This window comes from Lynx rufus, unplaced genomic scaffold (assembly GCF_022079265.1).
Source record: "Lynx rufus isolate CCGP_SWC_20201006 ecotype Redwood Valley unplaced genomic scaffold, mLynRuf1.p SCAF_13, whole genome shotgun sequence".
Classification (NCBI taxonomy): Eukaryota; Metazoa; Chordata; class Mammalia; order Carnivora; family Felidae; genus Lynx; species Lynx rufus.
In genome coordinates this window covers 22,224,032-22,245,453 of record NW_025814827.1, presented here as the reverse complement: position 1 = coordinate 22,245,453, position 21,422 = coordinate 22,224,032, and the positions used below count along the sequence as shown (strand labels likewise).

General features: G+C 36.3%; 1 protein-coding gene across 1 annotated transcript in view; it reads right to left on the bottom strand.

Moving 5' to 3' along the window:
* The window catches only part of WDR72 (WD repeat domain 72), a 203,600-nt gene that overhangs the window by 4,028 nt on the left and 178,150 nt on the right, over positions 1 to 21,422 (bottom strand). The window contains exon 18 of the mRNA XM_047074452.1: positions 1,560 to 1,664. Coding sequence (XP_046930408.1) covers positions 1,560 to 1,664 — 105 coding nt within the window. The remainder of the gene's footprint in view (positions 1 to 1,559; positions 1,665 to 21,422) is intronic.

The following is a 21,422-nucleotide window of genomic DNA, read 5'->3' as shown; positions in this document are numbered from 1 at the left end:
GTATTGAGGGATGACCGAAATTTATACTACTTTTGAAATGACATAAAGCCAATCTATTCTTGCCCAAAACAGTGAACAGTTGACACAAGTAAAAACTTGACTCATGGATTTAACTGCTTAGGGTTTATAGGAAACTATGTATTAAGACAGTTTAAAAATCTAGTCACTATTAGGCAATCTTTGTCAAAACTAAAAGCAATTTATAAATAATTTAATAGAAATTTAATGCTACCACTACTCTCTCCCTGTTAGAGTGGGACTAACCTGCATTTGTTTTTTTAGATACTGTGGCAGGGGGTGGGATTAACGTTCTGATTAAAATTTTCTGTCGTTGTGAAAGGTGCCATTTGTCAGTTCCACGGGATGCTAAAGCAGAAGTGTGGTTGAGAACAGACACACTGCAGCAGTTCATCTTTTGAGGAATCTTGGTGTAGTGGAGGGAACTGAAATACAATGCCATCGCCACTGGGCCTATTGGGGTTCCGAGATGACTTAGGGGACCTGACATAGATTGCAGGCTGCACCTTTCACTGAAAATTAAATCTCAGTAGCTCTCCTCGGGGAAGGATCAGGGGACTGTTTGCAGCTGCCCCCTGTCAGCGAAGGCTACAAGATTTGGAAATCTCTTAACTAAGCTGACAGGCCACAGAGAGGATGAATCAAAAATCTGATACAAGGATCAGCACACAAAGATGCAAGAGGGTCGAGGGTACCCAGCAGCCAGAGAAAACAGGGAAGAAAAACTGTTCGGTGGGGGGAGATAGTTAACTCTTTCACTCATGGTAATAAGGTACCTTCTAGCACCTTAAGGCTTTGCAGTGATCCAGGAATGTCATTCAACCTCCACAGGATTTTTTTTTCCTTTTAATTAGTTATCTGTTAAAGACTAGGCATGTTTTGAAACAAGACAGAAGCAGAAACAAAAATCCATGCATAAGTGTTTCTGGCTCTATCCTTCCAGTATATTTCTGTCTATTCTTTCTACAAAGAAAATACAAACATAAGCAACTTGGGATGTAGCACGAGGAAGGGTTATTACTTTCTTTTGTTCTGTTTGTTCCAAACAGTTGACATGTCCATGAGTCCATTACTGTTATGCTAAAATCGTCCAGATTAGAGCACTTTCGTCCAGGTGAGAGCATTGTTTGTATTTAGAAAGATAAATAGATTGTAATGGTGGCAATCTGTGTCTCTTTTGTCTCTAACTCTCTCCTTCCGCTTGATCCCATTATTTGAAATATTTAAAATGCTGCCACTTCTCCAGTTTTCAATCTCGGCCTCTATTCTCCAGTTTAGCTTAAAATTGATGATAATGAACTAATAGTGTCAGCTTCCCTTCTCAGTCATAAAGCCTTTGTACTTCCTCCAACTGAATTCCTGATGAAAGAGGAAAAGGTAACAGCTCCACACTGTGACCCCTGGAGGTGACCATTAATTTGACAGTGCAGCTGCTAAGAGAAAACAGCATTACAATGTCCTCCCCGCCACCCCCTTCCAAGGACCCCAAAGCTGTGTCAAATTTATCATTTTATACTTGACTATTTTTAAATGGCTTTCACCTGGACTCTCAGACTCTTCCAAGACACATCTGTCAGGCATGTCCTCAGTGTCTTGGAACTTTGCCGAGTTTGAGTCGCTGTCATGCTTGACCGGACTGACTGGAGCTATTAAAAGGGGAGAGAGAGAGAGAGAGAGAGAAGAAAGAGAGAACAGTGAAAAAGTAGTAATAAACACCACTGAAACATTTCCTTTAAGTTCCACAGATATTTCCAGGGACACACTATGTAAACACAAATAATAAATTGAAATAAAATGTATCCTCTAAGTATGTATTGGCAGACATGTAATTAGTTGCAAAATCTATAGATGAGACTTTATCTTACAAGAAAAATAAGTTCATGGCATCAGCTTAAAAGCTACAAAGTAACAAAGTGATCCCTTCAAAGTAGAAATCGTATTTTTAATGCATAAATCTAAAACGATATAGTCAATTAACAGCCACAGGACACAGACGGAACGTTGGGCTGGTTAGTTAGAAAGACAAGCTCTGTGTGGATGCAATGGTTCCTTTTGTCGCACAAATAATAGCTGGTGAACATTTTTTATGCATTTTGTTTCTCCTTCATCAAATTAAAAACTCTAAACACACAAAAAATAAAAGCCTTATACAAATAAAATTTAAAATAGAGAATAAATACTTCGCAAATGTTTAATAAGAAGGACTAATGTTTGAACGGTGATTTCACACAACTTGTCTCCAAACAACTTGTCATTATTATCTGGGTAGGAATTATGAACAGAAATAGAAATGAGCACAGAAATCTAAAATTTCTATAAACACATTATACCACTAGTTCATTAGAGAAACAGTCTCAAGTTTCCACATTTTTGCACAAGTTGTAATACTTGGTTTAACTTGTCTCCCTGAGTAATGTATTTCCATGTTATATTTGTTCAAGGAATCCCTTGTCAGGAAGAGTGGATATTGGCTTCATGAAAAAAACTCTGTGAATAACAAAACAGAGCAATTCCCCAATAATATAAATTGTCATACTTACTTGTTTGAAGCCAAACTACATAAATATGTATATTATTGACTACTGCTAATTTTATCTATCACAAATTGCTGCAATAAACACTACTACGGTCTCTTCAGATCTTGATAACACACACGACATATTATTTATAGGCCATAAAAACAAAAAAGAAAATATATAAGCCATTCATGAAATAATATGTTTGTTGGCACAGTGAGTAGGCCTGGCCACTGTTCCTAAACCTCCATTAGGAAATGATAGAGCAAACACAGAGGCTGGAGGCTGTGTCACTTCACACACATACTCAGTAAGTGACACAAAGGAACACAACCCAAGGTCTAAAGCAGCATGAGCAGAACTCACACCACCCACACTCCTCATCTTCTTTCCATGGAGTTTTTATTGCATTGGTGATCGTAACCTGAGGCCTACTGTATACACACCTTAAAGGAGACTAGTAACATAATTCTGATCCAAATATTCTCTTGAGTTTCACCAACCTCTCAGAACACAGTTCTCCTCTGTTCTGTCAAAGTGTGAGCATAGAGTTTGAGTCCAGTGCTTCTCTAAAACCTTTTATTAGAGAACAAAATATGGGAAACGTATGAAATTCTGGCATTTAAGTTTTCAAAAAAAATATGGAAGTACATAGCATGTCTGTTTTATTCATCTCTGTATGCCATGGGCCATCAGAGGTATTCTTAAAGGATTTGTGGAATGAATGAGTGAACAAATGAATGAAACAGAGGTACCATGCTAGATGTCCTCCTGGCCCACGAGGGTATGTGCTTTGAATTATCTTCAACTAGATCCATTCAGTTTCTTGTTTAGGCCCACTTGAGACAAAGGTTGCATATTTATAGAATGGCGGTGGGGTAGTGTGTAATTTGGAGGGGAGACACATATGGCCTAAGTAGTTATTGGTGTAATTCCCTTTAATTTAATTTTTCTCGGTTTAGATCATATTTACAGATTATTTTTTAACCCATCAATTTTTGTAATATGTTTAAGCAGATAATTAAATGTATCAAAGTTGCAGAAAACTATTACACTCGTCAAGATTTACTAGACTGTTTTAATTTTTTTATCCCTAAATATCTTGTTAATTTTCTGAAATATTTACATTGGTGTTTCTAATAGGGGATTACTAGGGGATTCATCATACAGCTAAATCTATTATTAACAGCCAATGAGTTAGCACCTGTGTTTATTTGGGCAAATGCATTCCACTTGTCATCCCATACATTGTTCTTTCATAATTTAAAACTTTCATTCATTGATTCATTCATTTATTCTTCCAGTAAGACTCTTTTCTAGATGTAAGGACTTCAAGGAGGAGAGCATGGTATTAGAACCACATAGCAAATGCCAGTAACAATTTTTAGTGACAATAAAGTGGTCCCAGGTTGAACTGACATCCCAAACCTCTCAAGAAAGTCAGAAAGTTAGGTATAGTTGTAGCTGCATGATCTTCATTAAACTCACACTAGTAGGTACCCTGCAGCTATTTTTGTCTCTACCTCTGATTCTGAAGGGTGTCTTTGTGAAGGGGTAGGAGAGTAGAAAGGGTATTATTCTTCAGATATTTTGCTTAATTACATTTCAGCTTCCAAATTTGAGATGGAACATGATTTGTCATTTTTACTGGCTAATTTATAGAGTACCTGGTTAAATTTACTATATAGGAAATACCTTCATTCTGTCAGTTGGGAACAGCAGACATTGGAGAAGTTAATTATTGCGATTTCACTTTTTTTTTTTTTTTGATAGGCTAATCTTTGCAATTGTTCTTTTGGGTGTTTTCTGTGATGTTTCATCATTAAACTCTGACATGATGTGTGACCAGAGCTTCCCTAATGAATCATTTCAAAAACAATGAAATCAACAAATATTGATCTAGCCCTTATTATGGGTAGAACTCTGTGCTAGACCATGGGAGGGGTAAAAAGAAAATAAAGGCATTTCAAATGTGCCCTCATACAACTTGTGATCTAGTTGAGGTATAATGAAAAGTAACTAGTAGGAGCATTAGAGACAATATTCCAAGAGTGACATACTTTTTAGGAATGCAGCAGTAATTCTCCTGTAATAGGAGGATTGGGGAGTGAATTTTGAATTCCTTGAAAAGGAGTATGGGTAGCCCAAAGGGAGCTCATTCAAGGCAAAAGAAAAAAAGGTGTGAACCCAGGCATGGTCAAAAAATACATTAGCCTAGTGTCACAAATGTATTTAACAGAATGTTGCTGCCTACTTTTATATGCATTTTTAATGAATTCTCTTAACATATCTCTTTGAGCTTTCCCTAAATTGCTGCTGTGGCTAATTCTTCTCACCTGTAGAAGTTAGCTATAGACAGGTTTTTCCTTGCCCTAGATAGTCAATAATTTGATCTTTACTGATGGTGGGCCCATTTATCACAGTAAGTTGTCCTTTCACTATACATATTGACTTTTATTTATCAATACCCAAGTCCATTTGTAGCTCATCACTAAAGTTCTCGGATATTTTCAGTAGTTTTTGAAGATGCATTTTAAAGCTTGTTAGAGAGATACTTTTGACATCAATATAGTGCAAATGATTGTTAGGTTCATCCTTAACTTAAAATCAACTGTTTATTTCCTCTGTAATGGATTCTGAAACAGTCCACATTTGGGGGAAGTGGGGCAAAAAAGACAAACTCTTCTTGACAGTTCTACCACCGAAAGATGTAAGGCTATTCCATTTACTCATCATGTACCTCAAAATGTTGACAGCGGAAACACCAGTGTTCTAAATATCTTTGTAATGTCTTTGGTAGTGAAACAGAGAAATCCATGTACTTTGTATGGATGTGTTTGACTATAATGTGTTTAACTATGAATATAATTCTAGATATTAAAGAAATGAATAGTTCAATGGTAGAAGAAACTCAGAAGATTGTATGACAAAGACACTATAGAAGGATTTACCATAAGACCATGTGGTGACAGGGTCACCGTGTGGTGACAGTGGTTATTGGTTATGCTCCTCCATCTCCCTCTATACTCTATTTTGGTTTCAGTTAACCTCCAAAAATTCCCTCCTTCCCTTTGCCATCATTTGCAGAAAGATGGTATTAGCTTTTAAAGGTGGCTAACTCTAGGCAGCAAATAATTCCAAGAATTATTCTCCCCACCCCCCAGTAAGACAAGAGAGTGACCACTGGAAAAATCTCCATTCATCTCCACTAACAGCAGCTGGTTCTTCCAAGCTAGGCCAGTTCTGTAGACTAAATAGAGCCCCTGTTAAAAATCCATGTCATTTACAATGTGAATAAAATCTGCACTACAAATAGTGTTTTCAATACAATGACTTATGAATGATTTAAAAATAGATCCCATCCATCATATGTATGGACTTTTTGGAAGTATTGAGGATATTTATAGAAAACCATTAATAAAAAGATATAACAGTTTGAAATGTTGGTCTGAGTAGAATAAACCACTGTAGTAGCAGATAAAACTCAGAAAAAATCTTAATGACATCTTACTCAAGGGGACAAAAATAATGTAAAGGTTGCAGAAGTCAGGAAAGACTAAAAGACCACTCAGATTTGTGGAATGAGCAGTGGAGAAGTCAAAGACCTGAGTTCAGATCTACTAGCTCAATATGGTGGCTAAGAGTTGATCACTTTCTTGGTTGATCGTTTAGGTCTCTTGGCAATCTTAAGGCATCCCTATGAATCAACTAAACAAACAAACAAACCACTTTCTGCAGGCTTAGAAGAAAGAAAAACTACGTTAAATTCAAGAAGTAAATACTAATGCAACAGTCACAGATCACCAAAGACTGTTATATATTTTAAATTAGAGGGAGACATAATCAGTGAAAAGATTTGAAGTGCTAACACCAAATTTGTAAACAAAGAGGATGCCATTTGAATAGACCCCTAATTCACTTTACAAAGTGGTTCTCTCAGGACAGATGTCCCATCAGGAAAACATATTTAGCTAAAGAACTATGTACTTATTACCCCTACTTTAAGAGTATCTACTGAGATAATCAAGTGATAGGACCTTTTAATTATATTTGCATAATAATAGCTTATTTTTACTGCATCCTGCATCAGGCTTCAGGCTTATTTTTGTCAGTGTGGACTGGAAACTGGGGAAAAAATCAGATAAAGATGCCCAGAATTAAATAAAATATCTAATGCTTCTTTATAACTAAGTAATAACTGTTTTATGGACAAGTTCAGTTAACATTAAACTTAGGTGTTTTTGCTATCTCTCTGAAATTCTAATCTGACATGGAATATTTTCTGGATGACATTTTCTAGTATGAATTGCTTTAAGGATGACATTTTCAACTGGTAGAAAAATGAATTTTCTAAAATGCTGGGAAGGGTAACTATTATTTTGGTATCTTTACTAGATGTATAGAATTAAAATTATATTTAATTTAAATATTTTGAATGTATGTATATTACACACACACACACACACACACACACACACACAGAGGATCAGATTTTTGACTACTTAGTCTAAGAGGAAAAAAAATCTCTCTATAGCTGACTTCTACAAGTGAAATGCATGAGTGGAACAGCCAACTAATTTGGAGGAAGGAAAATGTGAATGCTAAAAAAGACAATCAATTAATGAATCTTTTTAAACAATGCTTTATTCCTTTCAGATACAGAAATTCCTCTGTCATCCAAATGTTTGGGCAGTGGGATGCTTTGGTAAGGCTGATAAATAAGCACATACGTCTCTAGCCCTATGCGAGGCACAAGGCACATACTTAGAGTACTTATTAAATGACTGAGTGAAACTGCTAATGAGCTTTCCTAAAAATTGAAAACCAAAGGTTAATTTCACTTATAGTTTAAGGGGAAAATCTCAAGGTCAGGCCTAGAGTTTACAGCTCAAACATACCCAAACAACCCTGCAATCTATTATTAATGTCAATAGGCAGCCTGCATAAAGAAGGAGGCTCTATCTTCCTTATTTCTGAGTGCAAAATGAAATTCCTCATTTTTTGGCATCCAAATATATATATGAATTGGAACAAAAATGAGTATCAACAATTTCATTATAGGGATGAAATTCTGAGTTCCCGGGGAGATATAATATGTTGCACTGGACAAAAGTGAAATTAATAGGATTCAGAAGATCTGTTTTTTAATTCCACCTCTGGTCCTAATAGTGTGACCTTGTGATTTTGAGTATGTCATTTTATTCTCCTAGACTCAGGTCCTTTTATTAATAAAATAAGAGAAATGGACCGGACAACTTCCTTGACATCTTCTGGCTCGGAAACTCAAACACTCCTCCAGTTAACAATTCAAGACAATCAACTACTCAGTGTGTCATTGAACAAGATACCAAGATGGTAAATGGCTACTACATGAGCCTTAGAAATAATGACTTCTAAAGCTCTTTCAGAATTAAGTAAGATTGGTATTTTTCTGCAAGTGGCAATGTCCAGTCTGACTGAGGACATCAAGGCAGCTTCAGAGGGATACTTGGGTAGTTGCAATGCTAGGGTCAGGCAGCCCTATGGAAAGATGACCGAGAAATAACTGAGGCTGCACCATGGCTACTAGTGAGAACAAACAAGGTGACTCCTTGGCATAGAAAAGCATCTGTCAGATGTTTACCAATGGTGCAAAACACATCTTTAAAAACAAACCTTGAAAAAAAAATCAGTTATATCTTACCCTTCTTCGAATCGTACTTATTCAGTTCATTTATTTAAACAATCCCTCTCTTTATCAATCAATTTGGCAAATATGAACTTTGGTGCAAGATAAATCATCCTAAACTAACTTAACTGGGTCCATGTAATAATTGCAAGAAGCACAGATACAGCAGATGAGCCCTGGTCTGGATGTTACACGGTCTAAGTTAGGTTAGGCTTCATATGTGCTGGACTCCTCTGAGGCCTGGGTCCATCTTGGCTTTCAGGCCTTAGGCATGATGAGCTTCTCAGTTATTATTTGTGAAATGAATGCAGAGGTGTGGTGTTCTTGTGGAATTAATTGTGTTTTCCTCAAGTCAAATCTCTTAAAGGGCAACTATTTCTATTCCTTTTATATGTAAGGATGGGGCCAATGAAGTCATTTGTCTTAGTCAAGCCTGACATAAAAACCAACTCTAATCAAATTATCTAGACTCTCAGACTGAAACAGACTACAGAGACAGATTGGAGGTAGAGTGGGAGGGTATGACAAAGGAAATGTGTAAGGTAAGTTGGGAATTGGAAAGGAGCATAACAGGTAATGATGCAACTCTTTCTTCTCTTTCTGCTGTGTTTCCTCAGCCCCCAAAAGAGTAATTCTTGAGTTACCAGTGAGGGTTTTGCCTGAATTTCTTTATGTACTCCTTTATAGTACCATTTCCTTGGCAAGCAGTGCTCCCAGGAGAGAGGGGGTGAGCAGGTGAGCAGGCACCATTTTGAAAAACATCAAATCAAAATAATTTGCTCAACTTTGGTTCCTGAACATTAATGAATAAATTCAGAGTGGCAATAACTCAAGGAAACATTATTTGTTATTATTTTTTATATTTATGTATCATCATTGGGTAAAGAAGATAATTTCTAGATGCAAGAAATAAACTGGTCAAATCAGCAAGCTCAATCCCAGCTTGCCATGTTTTACTGAGAGATAATTATTCAAGACAAAGAGACTCAGGAACATCTTATCTGAAAGGACTCTGTCCTCACTAAAAGGAACTATAGGTGATGGATGGATTCTAAGAATATATAGAAATTAACTCACACTCTTCATGCCATTTTAGGTTCTGCAAAATTCATTTAACTTTTCTAGTAAGGACCACCAAATCCTATGGTAAATGCACAAATGCATTCATTTTGCTGTTCAGAAGTTCAAGAAGTTGAAAGCAGGAATAGATTTCAAAGCTGAAAACAAATATATCCCTACATATTGATAAATTGAAGAACAGTCAGTAAAGGAAGAATTATAGAGGAGATTTATAGTCAACTTCCCAGCTTGAATTTGAAAATTTAAAAGAAGGTCAGGAAAACAAAAGATACCCTTCAATCAAAAGAGCATCAAGCTAGCATTTGAGACTAGAGATAAATGTGATTTATATATGAACTTAAGATAAGGATTCCCAGCATAGGGCAATTTAAAACAGCAAAGTCTACAGTTATCCATGAGGAAAAATGCCAAAAACATTTTTCCTCTTGAATTGGTGGGAGAAGAAACTGTCAAATGGCCCGACCATTGGAATTCATAAGAGCAGCAACCCTTCCATAGGCTGAACCTAAGACGACACCATCAGCATGGGGAGGATAGTTGGCAGGCAGTCTCAAATTCCCAGCTGATAGTCATCTCTATCTCAGGGGAGAACGTTTGTCTCAGATGGTTAATCAAGTGTCAGAGCTCTTTCATCTCCTAGATAGGAAATGGAAAATAAGGAAATCAAATTATCTAGACTATGCCTTAGTTTTCTACTCCTTTGTCAACATTAAGAAGGATGCAAGGAAGAAAAGGTCTAAGTTACTGCATTTTGTATCATTAGGCTTCATTACTCTGAAGGTGATTTATTTTTATTTAAATGACATCAAATGCTATGTTAGTGGACTTGAGAACTTACTGAAATTGAATGTAAGATATGCTTGGATGCTAATAATGTGCTTAACCACTGTATTATAATACAATCAGTGGCAAGCATCACTCTCTTATACATGCCCTCATACCAGGCAGAGAAAGCATAGGTAGTCTGTTGGCATTGATTGTTTCTTATGGTTATGCATATAAAATGTAGCCACTCATTTCAAAATATTAATTTTGCTGGGGGATAAATCATTGAAGGATGCCTTCTCAAATCCTCAAGCTGAGTCACTGCATAACATCCAGTATTTGTACTAATATGTCTAAGAGATGGTTGTCCAAAATGTAGAAATGAGCTTGATAAGTAATACAAACTCTCATTTTCATACTAAGCAAGCCAGCGGCATCGCCAAATAAAGGGTAAGAGAAACATACCTAAAGAAAGTAACATTTTAAAGAGCAAACATGCATATGGATAAAGGGAAGCCAGTACCTATAATCTAGTGAGACTTTGAAAAAACTATGTTCAATACAAAAAAGATGTTTTTATAATGAAAGAACTAAGTAATAGGTAACAAAAGGTAAGGGACAGATATTTCTAGGTAAGACAGTATAAAACAGTGTCCTAGATCACTGTAAAATATCCCTCCTCCTAAATTTTTACAAATTGTTTGGAAGAATACATAGTAAATCTCTAGGACTATAGACCACACTAAGAGTTCCTGAGTTGTGAAATGTGAGACTAATTAGATTAGCTATGGAAAACAATTGTGAGGCTGAATCACTGGGAACACATGCTGTGTACACATTTCAGTATAGTAAATTCTGGGAACTATTTAAAGGAAACATGATCCAAGTAACAAGTATAAATAACAAGGACATGGCTCTGAGCTATCATTGACTATGACTCAAGGATATTAGGCCAATGTAAAAATGTAGGCAAATGGTTAACTAAAGGCTGGCACTTTAGGAAGGGGACAGCCAACACACACACAAAAAAAAAAACCATCCAGGGGCGCCTGGATGGCTCAGTTGTTTGAGAGTCTGACTTCAGTTCAGGTCGTGATTTCACTGCTTGTGAGTTCAAGCCCCATGTCAAGCTCTGTGCTGACAGCTCAGAGCCTGGAGCCTGCTTTGGATCCTGTGTCTCCCTCTCTCTCTGCCCCTCTCCTGCTTGTGCTCTCTCCTGCTTGTGCTCCTTGTTAAGGAAAAAAAATAAACCAACCACAAGAAAACCAACAAGTGAGCCCAGGAAGCCCCTGGATCTGAAACCCTGTATGTGCCTCCAGAGATTGTAGCCAATATAGCATATGGTGGAATTTAAAAAGCCAACCAAAGGTCTGGGAAGAATTATGAGGGAGGAGAGTCTATATCATATCAGAATATCTCAAGAAGAAATTAGGAGGACCAAAGACTCCAGCATGGAAGTAAATGTGAAGAAGGTGACTGATATTTGTAAACTTCCCAAGAAATTATATATGCCTACTACTGCCATTTTCTCTCCTCTAGTTCCTCCAACCCCTCAAGATGATTATGCTCTCACCCTACTTTCCAGTTCCAGGGTCATTCCTCTATTTTAATAGCCTGGTAAGAGATGTCTCTCCCTCCAGTAACTCTTTAAATTGAAGTGAGTCATATCCCTAAAACCAGGGTCTGATCATGTGGCTTCTGTGTAGAAAAACCTGCAAGCACTTCTGTTCAGTCAGCAATGAGGAATTCTAGAGCCATGGATTGAAGACCTTTCATAATACAGCCTCAATTCAAACTTAGAGGTTTCTCACTGGGTGCTGGCCTCCTCCGCTCCTCCCTATCTTAGACTCTGATATCATATATTATAGCTGAATGAGGCCACTCATTGTCCCATGGGTATGCCATTTATTTTCTACATCAGTGCCTGTGTGAAGATCCCCAACTTGAGATATCTTCTGTCACCCCATATGCAATTCCCCACTTGACAAAATGCTCCCCCCTTATTCAAGACTCAGTTCAAATGCAACCTTTTCCATGAAGTCTTTATCAACCTACCAGATAACATTAATTTTTCTCCCTTCTTCTGTGTTTCTTAGCACTGTATTTGGCCTGTGTTATTCTTCTTATCCCACTCATTGCTTATGTCTGACTACCTCACTGCATTACATTTAATAAGGAAGAAAGATATATAGACACATCTTAAAATTTTGAGACTGATGTCGTGAGAACAACTGTGCTTCTCTAGTGAGTTCAAGTGCTGCAATCAGAAGCCTGGGCCAGAAGAATTACAGGCCTGATTCAGTGTGCCTTTTTCTGTCCTCCATAGCTTGTCCCAGACAGCTGGATATTCATAGATTGTATTCTTGTTCCACAAATATTATGAGTCCAATGCATCCATTGGCAGTGAATGCTGAGTAAGTCACCTTGCTCTGTATGGAATAAGGCTATGTAGACAATGGGTGGACTATGTTGAGGGAGATCTCTAGTCAAAAGCATGATTTTTTTAAAATCTGTTTTTATTTTTACATTTATTTATTTTTGAAAGACAGAGCGTGAGCAGGGGAGGGGCAGAAAGAGAGGGAGACACAGAATCTGAAGCAGGCTCCAGACTCTGAGCTGTTACCACAGAGCCCGATGCGGGGCTCGAACCCACGAACTGTGAGTTCGTGACCTGAGCCAAGGTTGGACACTCAACCGACTGAGCCACCCAGGCGCTCCAAGCATGATTTTTACAATGGTCACTTCCCTTACCTTCAAAGAGCTTTATAAAGTAAAAGTCATCCATTGCAAAATATTGTACCTAGCTCCTACAACAGAAGGAAAATTCACCGATTTCCACTCTCTTTTCCTCACTCTCATAAATCATACAGTTAAATTTACACTAGGGATTTCATTTCTCTGAACTCAATGTACAGGCATAAAACAAATTTTGTTCTCACAGGACATCCCATTTTTGTTTCATTAGTTCAAGGAAAGGGTCACTCAATTTTTAAAGCATTTAGTTTGATCTTTGCTATGATTCATGCTATCTAACATCCACAGACACACTCTATATACTGAAATGTATCTTATATATGGAATGTGTCTCTATGGACCCCATAATGGTGGTACCTTCACATAAAGTACTCAAAAGCTACCTTACAGATACATGAGTCTGGGAAAGGTGACCAGAAGAAGAAAATACCAAAGAAAAAGAAAATTATTTGTTGAATATGTAAATAGTTTTTGTTTTACCCAAGTTATTATTCCAAGGTAATTTTGTCTCTCTCTCTCTGAAAGGCAAAATGCTTCCCTGGAGATGGAGGAGGGAAAGCTTTAAAAAATATTCCCCAAATATAAGGCCTAAATTTATTCTCATTCTATTTCATACGTTTGCATTCTACGATTAACCATCTCACTGATTCTACAGAGAGAAAGGTGATAAAAAATTTTATTAATATAATAAAGAAAAAAGAAATAAAGATGATTTGTCATAATTTAGCTAGATAAAATGAATTCTTGTGATCTTAATGTAAGAACAGACTATGATCTCTAAAGCAATACTGAATTATGGAAACATGATTTTTACATAATAGAACCATTTATACTTACCACTTAATCATATTAAATAATAATTCTTATGACTCTATTGGTTCATATGCTTTTTGTCTCTAAATTCTTCCCATGGAACAGTTAAGATATTTTAAAAGGTTTTCTCATTCTATTGCTATTAAGAGGCTTTCTCCCCCTCCTCTAATGGTGAAAATTTGATTTTCCATGCTGATTATCTACAGGGAACCATGATCATCAGGCTTTGCATAGAACCTCCCTTTCTTCATGAATTAAAGATCACATAGATTTATTCCTCAAAAGGCGAATAGGGAGAGGAGATTTGGATTAAACTCATTTTGCCAAATTATAGTTATTATTTTGTTTTAAAACCTAAAGATCTCAGATAGGAGGTTTGACCAACCAAGCACAGCACAGTTGGAGTCTGCAAAATGGCAGCTCGAACAGGGAGGCAGCTGTTCTCTCCAGGGCATTTCTCTCATATTTCCTATGGTAAAGAAGTCCAACTTAAAGACATTCGGTACAGTAAGAGTAGGGAGGTAAACACAAATGCTTCAGAGGTCCATTTCATTGACAAATCTATACACAGATCAAATTGGCCCTTCCAAGAATAAACAGCCCCGCATCCCCACTGCCCACCTTCCCCCATCCTGAGGAACAGAATCTCAGAGATTCCAACCCACATATGGCAGAAGACCCTGGCCTCCAGTCAGCCAGCTAGTTATCCATGGAAGTGGCTCAAGGCTGACACCCAGATTGACTGGTTCACACTAATTTACTTCACACAGATTCCATTTATCTCCTAGAAGATCCCCTGGCAGCAGCTTATAATGGCATATCCTAGGATGCCTGCCTACATGAGTTTTTAAAGCGGCAGCGCTTGATGAATCTGAGTCCAGAAAACAGTTCACAGATTGAGGAGTAGGTGCAATCAGAAAACATTAAGAGGCACAGCTGGGACTTGGTAGCTTGCTTGACTGGTCTGAGCAGCTGAGCATTAACTGTGTCTGCTTTTCTGCTGGCTGCTCACCGCCACTGGGGCAAATCAGAGAGCCACTCCCTTTTTCCTTTACTACTCACGCTCCAAAGGAAAAGAGGAAAGAAAGTGCATGACCATCCAAGTAGCATGTGCAGCTATAGGGAAAGCTAATTTGACCATTTAACCTTTACTCTTTAAATACTATGATATTGCTGATCTAGATAAAACTAGAGCTGATAGTTCTAAGATGCTGGATATTTGCACTAGGCAAAATGTTGCTAGGAAAAAAAAAAAAGTAAAAGAGAACTCCAAATTATTTTCTTTACTTTCAACACTGTGGAGCTAGTTGGTTACCATCTCAAAGCCTGCTCTCCTGTGTCTATGGTAGAGCTTGGGGAAAAGACACAAAAGGGTTAGATATTTATCAAAAGAATAAATGGGTGGGTAAATGTATGAGCAAACAAGTCACTATTATCGATTTGATAGTTTAGAAGTGTGGCGAACCACTGACTATTTTTAAATTAAGGCATAAAATGCTGAGAATCCTAATGGTAACATGGTCAGTTTCCAAAAGCAGAGAACTGAGAAGATGTTTTAATGGCAGTGAAGCTAACAGCATTAAACAATAACAATTCCGTGGCAAATCTAAAGCAGTGACAGAGCACATTTAGTACTTAGAAGGTTAAACACTGGGTTGCAGTAGCTGCTTGGTGGAAAAAAAGTAGGATTAAGGCTTTTGCATGAGCTTTGACATGATTGTGTTGTCTGCCTGCTGCCTTAAGCTTTGAAAAACAGCTGGGATCATCTTCTTATAAGCTCCAACCCAAAGATGTTTAAGCAGTCCCCAATCCAATTAAACAGTGGTAAATAGAAGAAAGAATTTTACTGAGCACCATCATCACATTTTTTCCTTAATGAAAAACAGCATAATTGCGGGTTACACAGATCCTTAATCTCACATTAAATCTAATAGATTGCTGATTTCTACAGAGCATGGCAGTCCCTGCTTTCTATGTTGGTGTGCTTAATTTTAGGTCATTATCCTTTATTATGTGACTTGTAATCCCTAAAGCCCATGATTGTGTCTGGATATTTGGCAAGGATTGTACTTGGCAATACAGGGATTCTACTTCTAAGAGTGATGATTTAATTGAAAGATATAGTATGATTAGATGTTGAAAGAATTACATATATTGCTTTTCTTTTGTAATTGCCTAGCTTTATAAGTGTTTCCAGTATTTAAGATCACCCTTCAGTTTTGGGACTCTGCTAAAAAAGACAGCTTTCACAACTGAAAGACAAGTAGCTTATTGTTATGGAAATGTATCCATATGCTGTTAAAATAGCCAATTCAAATAAAATCCTGGCTCATCCACAAACTGGGTAATTAGGCAAGTTGCTTAATCTTTCTATGTCTCAGTTTCCTCATCTACAAAATAGTAGTAGTAGTAATATGATTAACAGTAATAATTCTACCAGAAGTATAGATTTGTTGTTACAATTAAATGAGTTAAAACATGCAAAGTGATTGGACTAGTGGCTAGAAAGCAGAAACCTAAATTAATCCAATATTATTACTATTTCTAAATATGTCCTTGCTCAGAAATGTGTGTAAATGGCAGTAAGATATTCTTTCTTTCAGATCAAGGTTCTTTATTATACTAGCAATATAGTAATATTTAATTTCTCTGACCTAATAATAAAAGAAATATTTTAAATAGTTATATAATCTTGAACCTCACTTAGAATTGCAGAAACAAGAAGATAATGTTAGTGGCCCATTAAAAAAAAAAACATTTAAAGAGCATGTGGGTTTGTATCCATTTGATGATATCTATAACCAAATGAAATTCTGCTGAAGTCATCTGTAATTCTCCTTTTTCCTATCAAGAGTGCAGAATATGATAGAAGTAAAACTGGCTTCTGATAATGCAAGCAAACTAAACAGTCTTTCACCATCACTTATGTATGATCCTGGATTGCCAGTCTTTTTACTGGTTTCCATTCACATATAATATTTTAGGAATGTGCTAGGATTGAAATTGAAAGTCTAATCCAGCTCAGCCCCATCAAGACAAAAGCGTTCCTGAAGGGTGGTCATTGGATGGAGCACAAAACAAAAGATAGAAATAGTGGCTTACTTGTTACTGACTGACATTCCCTTTCTCATTCATTTCTAGGGTAGATCGCACCATATCAAATAATAACAATAAAACAATTCTTTTCCTTGGACATCAGGTTAAACCAAGAAAAAAAAAACATGTTTACATCTAAATTAATCACAAATTTGAAAAAAATTATATATTTCTGTTCATCATTATGTTTCATAAACATAAATCATACAGGTTTGTTTTTAGCCATGGCTAAAAACATGTCCAGTTTGATCCAGATATTTTTACTGCTGTTCCTCCTGTCTCCGTACATGTAGTTGGTCACAAAAATGGTCAGATCCCTACATGATTGATTCCTCTGTAAAAGCAGCTCAAATAACTGGATCAGAGTCTTAGTGATTGGCAAGCTGTTAGCAAGTACATTTAGGTATTAAGTAAGTATTGCCTTGCTTTTGGTCTTTTATACTCCATGAAATCCCATCAATATGAATTTATTAACAAGAGCAGTATCACAAACTTAAAATTCAAAATATAAACAGAATAAGAGGTGGGTCATATTACTCCTAAGAGAAAGAAAATCAGATTGTCCTAAGATTTTGATGAGAATTCTTTACCCCAGAAAATGGAATAACATGGTTTAAAAATCCAAGGAAGGAAAAATTTGAGCTAAGATTTTCTATCCAGCAAAACTGACCCTTAACCATAAAGGCTGTAAGCTGAGATGAGCATGCAATAGTTTAAGGAATTTTATTCAAATAATCCTTTGCTAAAGGATCTACTAGAGAATGAGTTCTAGACAACCAGCATAACGGAACAGACATCAGAGGTAAGGTAAAACATCAGAGCAGTAGGTAATCACCAAATATACATGTGTACCTATAAAACTAAGACTGAGTGCTTGTTTTAGAAATGACTATGTTCTGACAATGCAGGGATAGATCAACCATGAAAATAGAGAGAATTGGAAGGATAAGGAGAGTGCATAAAAAGCAAGATAAACTCACTGATTACATTATGGGTATTACCTGAGAGTTAAAGAATATTACTTCTTTTATTATTAAAGTATGTTTGACATATAATAGTATCTTAGTTTCAGGTATACAACATAGTGACATGACAGTTACATACATTACTAAATGCTAACCACAATAAGTGTGGTTACCATCTGTCACCATACAAAGTTATTACAATATTATTGACTATATTCCCTGTGCTGTACTTTTCATCCCATGACTTATTTAGTTTATAACTGGAAATTTGTACGTCTTATTCCTGTTCACCTATTTCATACATCCTCCCAACATCCCTCCATCTGTGGCAACCACCACTTTGTTCTCTGTATTTATGAGTCTGTTTCTGTTTCTGTTTGTTTGTTTAATTTAAAAGAATATTATTTCAAATTAGATGCTGGGAGAGAAGGAGCGGGCATGTTATTAGCAAAGTTATTTCAATATTGCTCATAGTTGAGAACCAATCAATAATGGCAAAATAAAAAAGTATTATATAAAGGTATTAGCATAAAGGTAAACATTGGAACAAAAAAATAAACTTTCCCAAATATTATCCCTGACCCTCCCCCCAACGAAAAAGCAGAGAGGGGAGAGATTTTGAAGAAAATAAAATGAAACAGACCATATAGTGATAGAATATGTACAATTTCATCTATTTGTGTATATGCACAAATTTACCAACATCATCAATAGATATTAATGGAGTTAATTAATCTGTCAGAAGAAAAGATGATCAGACTGGTTAACAAAGTAAAATCTAACACTGTGTTATATAAGAGAGACATACTAAAAACAGAGATTAGGAGAGATTAAAAATAAAAGGATGGACAGGATATAAACAAATTAAAAACAAAAAGTAGCAGTCATAGTTTTATTGAACACGATACATTGTAAACCAGAGCTCATTATATAAGGACACAAAGAAGGATATTTTATGATACTAAAAACTACAATTTACAATGAAGTTATTTCAATTACTAATATATGTGCACATAATAACCCAGCTACTTTAATAAAACGGAGACTACAGGAAGTACAAAGCAAAACAAAAACTAGTAACAGATAACTTTAACACATTTCTCCCAATCTAAGACAGACAATGGAGACAAAATATTGACAAGTATATAGAAAACTTACACAACTAAATCAATATGGTAGGTCTAATAATCAAACTCTGAATGCTAATAATAGACAGAATACCTGTTCTTAAGTGCACATAAATCATTCATGAAAATTGGCCACATTTTAAACTCCAAAGTAACTTCCCAATATTCCAAGGAATAGAACTAGCACAGACAATATTCTCTGATCATGATACATTGAAATTGGAAATTAATAAGTATCAAAAAAAGAAAACAAAAAATCTTTCCACCCAGAAATTTTTTTTTTTAAAAATTCTTTTTTTTTCAACGTTTATTTATTTTTGGGACAGAGAGAGACAGAGCATGAACGGGGGAGGGGCAGAGAGAGAGGGAGACACAGAACCGGAAGCAGGCTCCAGGCTCTGAGCCATCAGCCCAGAGCCCGACGCGGGGCTCGAACTCCCGGACCGCGAGATCGTGACCTGGCTGAAGTCGGACGCTTAACCGACTGCGCCACCCAGGCGCCCCCCACCCAGAAATTTAAAAAAGTATTAGTGAATAACTTTTGGCTCAAAATGGAAATCCAATACAAGTTGAATAACTTTTTCAAAATTACAGTAATTAACATAACATAAAACTTAACAGAATCTATGAAATTAATGCACAATTAATCCTGTTGTGAAAGGACATTTTATAGCATTAAAGAGCCAATTAATAAGAGTGAAAATGAATTAAATATCCAATTCAAAAAGGTACATAAAGAAAAATATGGTAAACCAAAAGAAACCAAAATGAAACAATTACTAAAGATACTGAGTTAGAGAAAAATAAAACAGAAAAACCAAGAAAGAAATCCAAAAGTTGTTTTTTAAAAAATAATCATAAAATAAGCACTAACAAATTTAACCAAGAAATATAGGGAAATTCATGATCACCCAATATAAATAATGAAAAAGGGGAAATAGCTATCAATAGAGAGGGAATTTTAAAAAGTCCTAAGAGATAAGAGGGTGCTCAACCCTATACAAATTATTTTAAAATCTAGATTAAGTAATTTTATGGAAAAGTTGTTACTGGTCAAAATGTCAAATAGACAACCACCAGAGCAGAAATGGGGAAAGAAAACTTACTTGATAAAATTTAATACTTATTTGTGTGAAAAAAACATAATAAAATATGGTTGTTGGCTATTTCCTTGATATGATAAAATATATATGCCTCAGCCCCAAAGCCAGCATCCTACTTACTAAAGAAAAACCACTGACTTTCCCACAAAAGTAAGGGAAACAACAGAATACTTACTTTTTCCATATAACATGTTAGCAATATTCATCAATGCAATTGGCCAAACAAAAACAATTGGAAACATAGTAACTGGAAATGGAGTTGTACACCCAATTTTTATTAGAAGATACAATTTCATATTTGGAAGCCCCAGAGAATCTATGAAAAAACTCCTTTGAGAAAAGAAAAAAAGAATTTAGTTAAGTAGTATGATATATATATTGATACTTTTCAAAAACGCAAACAAAACCAGTTAGAAGATATAACGAAAAAGATCTATTTATAATAATTAAAAAATAATAAGAAATATCCAAAATTTATATGACAAAACTTTTAATCACTCTTAAAAGACACAAAAGTAGATTTGAAGAAATAGAGTTGAATAAGATACAATTATTCTTGTAAGAAAAAGCTTTGAGCCAGTAATTGAATTATTTAACTATGTAAATCTAGTCCTATGGCATATTATTTAAAAAAATGTTCAGAGATGTTAAGTCACAGAGATGCTATTTTAGTGGAAGAGCATAGCCTTAGATCTGAATTTATAATTTGGTGTTTAATTGACTACACTCAGTTTCCTAAGAATTGTAATCAAAATATGAGAAAATATCCAAAAACATTTTTTTTAGAGAGAGAGTGCACATGCACAAGTGGGGGAGGGGCAAAGGGAGAAGGAAAGAGAATCTCAAGTAGGCTCTATGCCCAGCAGAGAGGCCAATGTGGGGCTCGATCTCATGACCCTGAGATCATGACCTAAGCTGAAATCAAGAATCAGCTGCTTAACTGACTAAACTGCCCAGGAGCCACCCAAAACAATTTTTAATTTTTTTTTAATCTTTCTATTTATTTTTGAGACAGAGAGAGGCAGAGCATGAGCAGGGGAGGGGCAGAGAGAGAGGGAGACACAGCATCCGAAGCAGGCTCCAGGCTCTGCGCTGTCAGCACAGAGCCCGACGCGGGGCTCGAACTCACGGACTGTGAGATCATGACCTGAGCCGAAGCTGGACGCTTAACCGACTGAGCCACCCAGGCGCCCCCCAAAACAATTTTTAAGCTTATTTATTTATTTTTGAGAGACGGTGGGGGGGGAGGTGGCGGGGGAGGGGCAGACCAAGAGGGAGAGAGAGAATCCCAAGCAGGCTCCACACTGTCAGTGCAAAGCCTGACACGGGGCTTGATCTCACGAACTGTGAGATCATGACCTGAGCCAAAATGAAAAGTCGGGTGCCTAACCTACTGCGCCACCCAGGTACCCCTGCAAAACCAATACTATAAAGATTTTAAACATAAAATTTAAACAAATAGAGTGAATATTTTTATCAAAATTTCTGGAAATGATTTCTGTTTGAAATGAATTGCA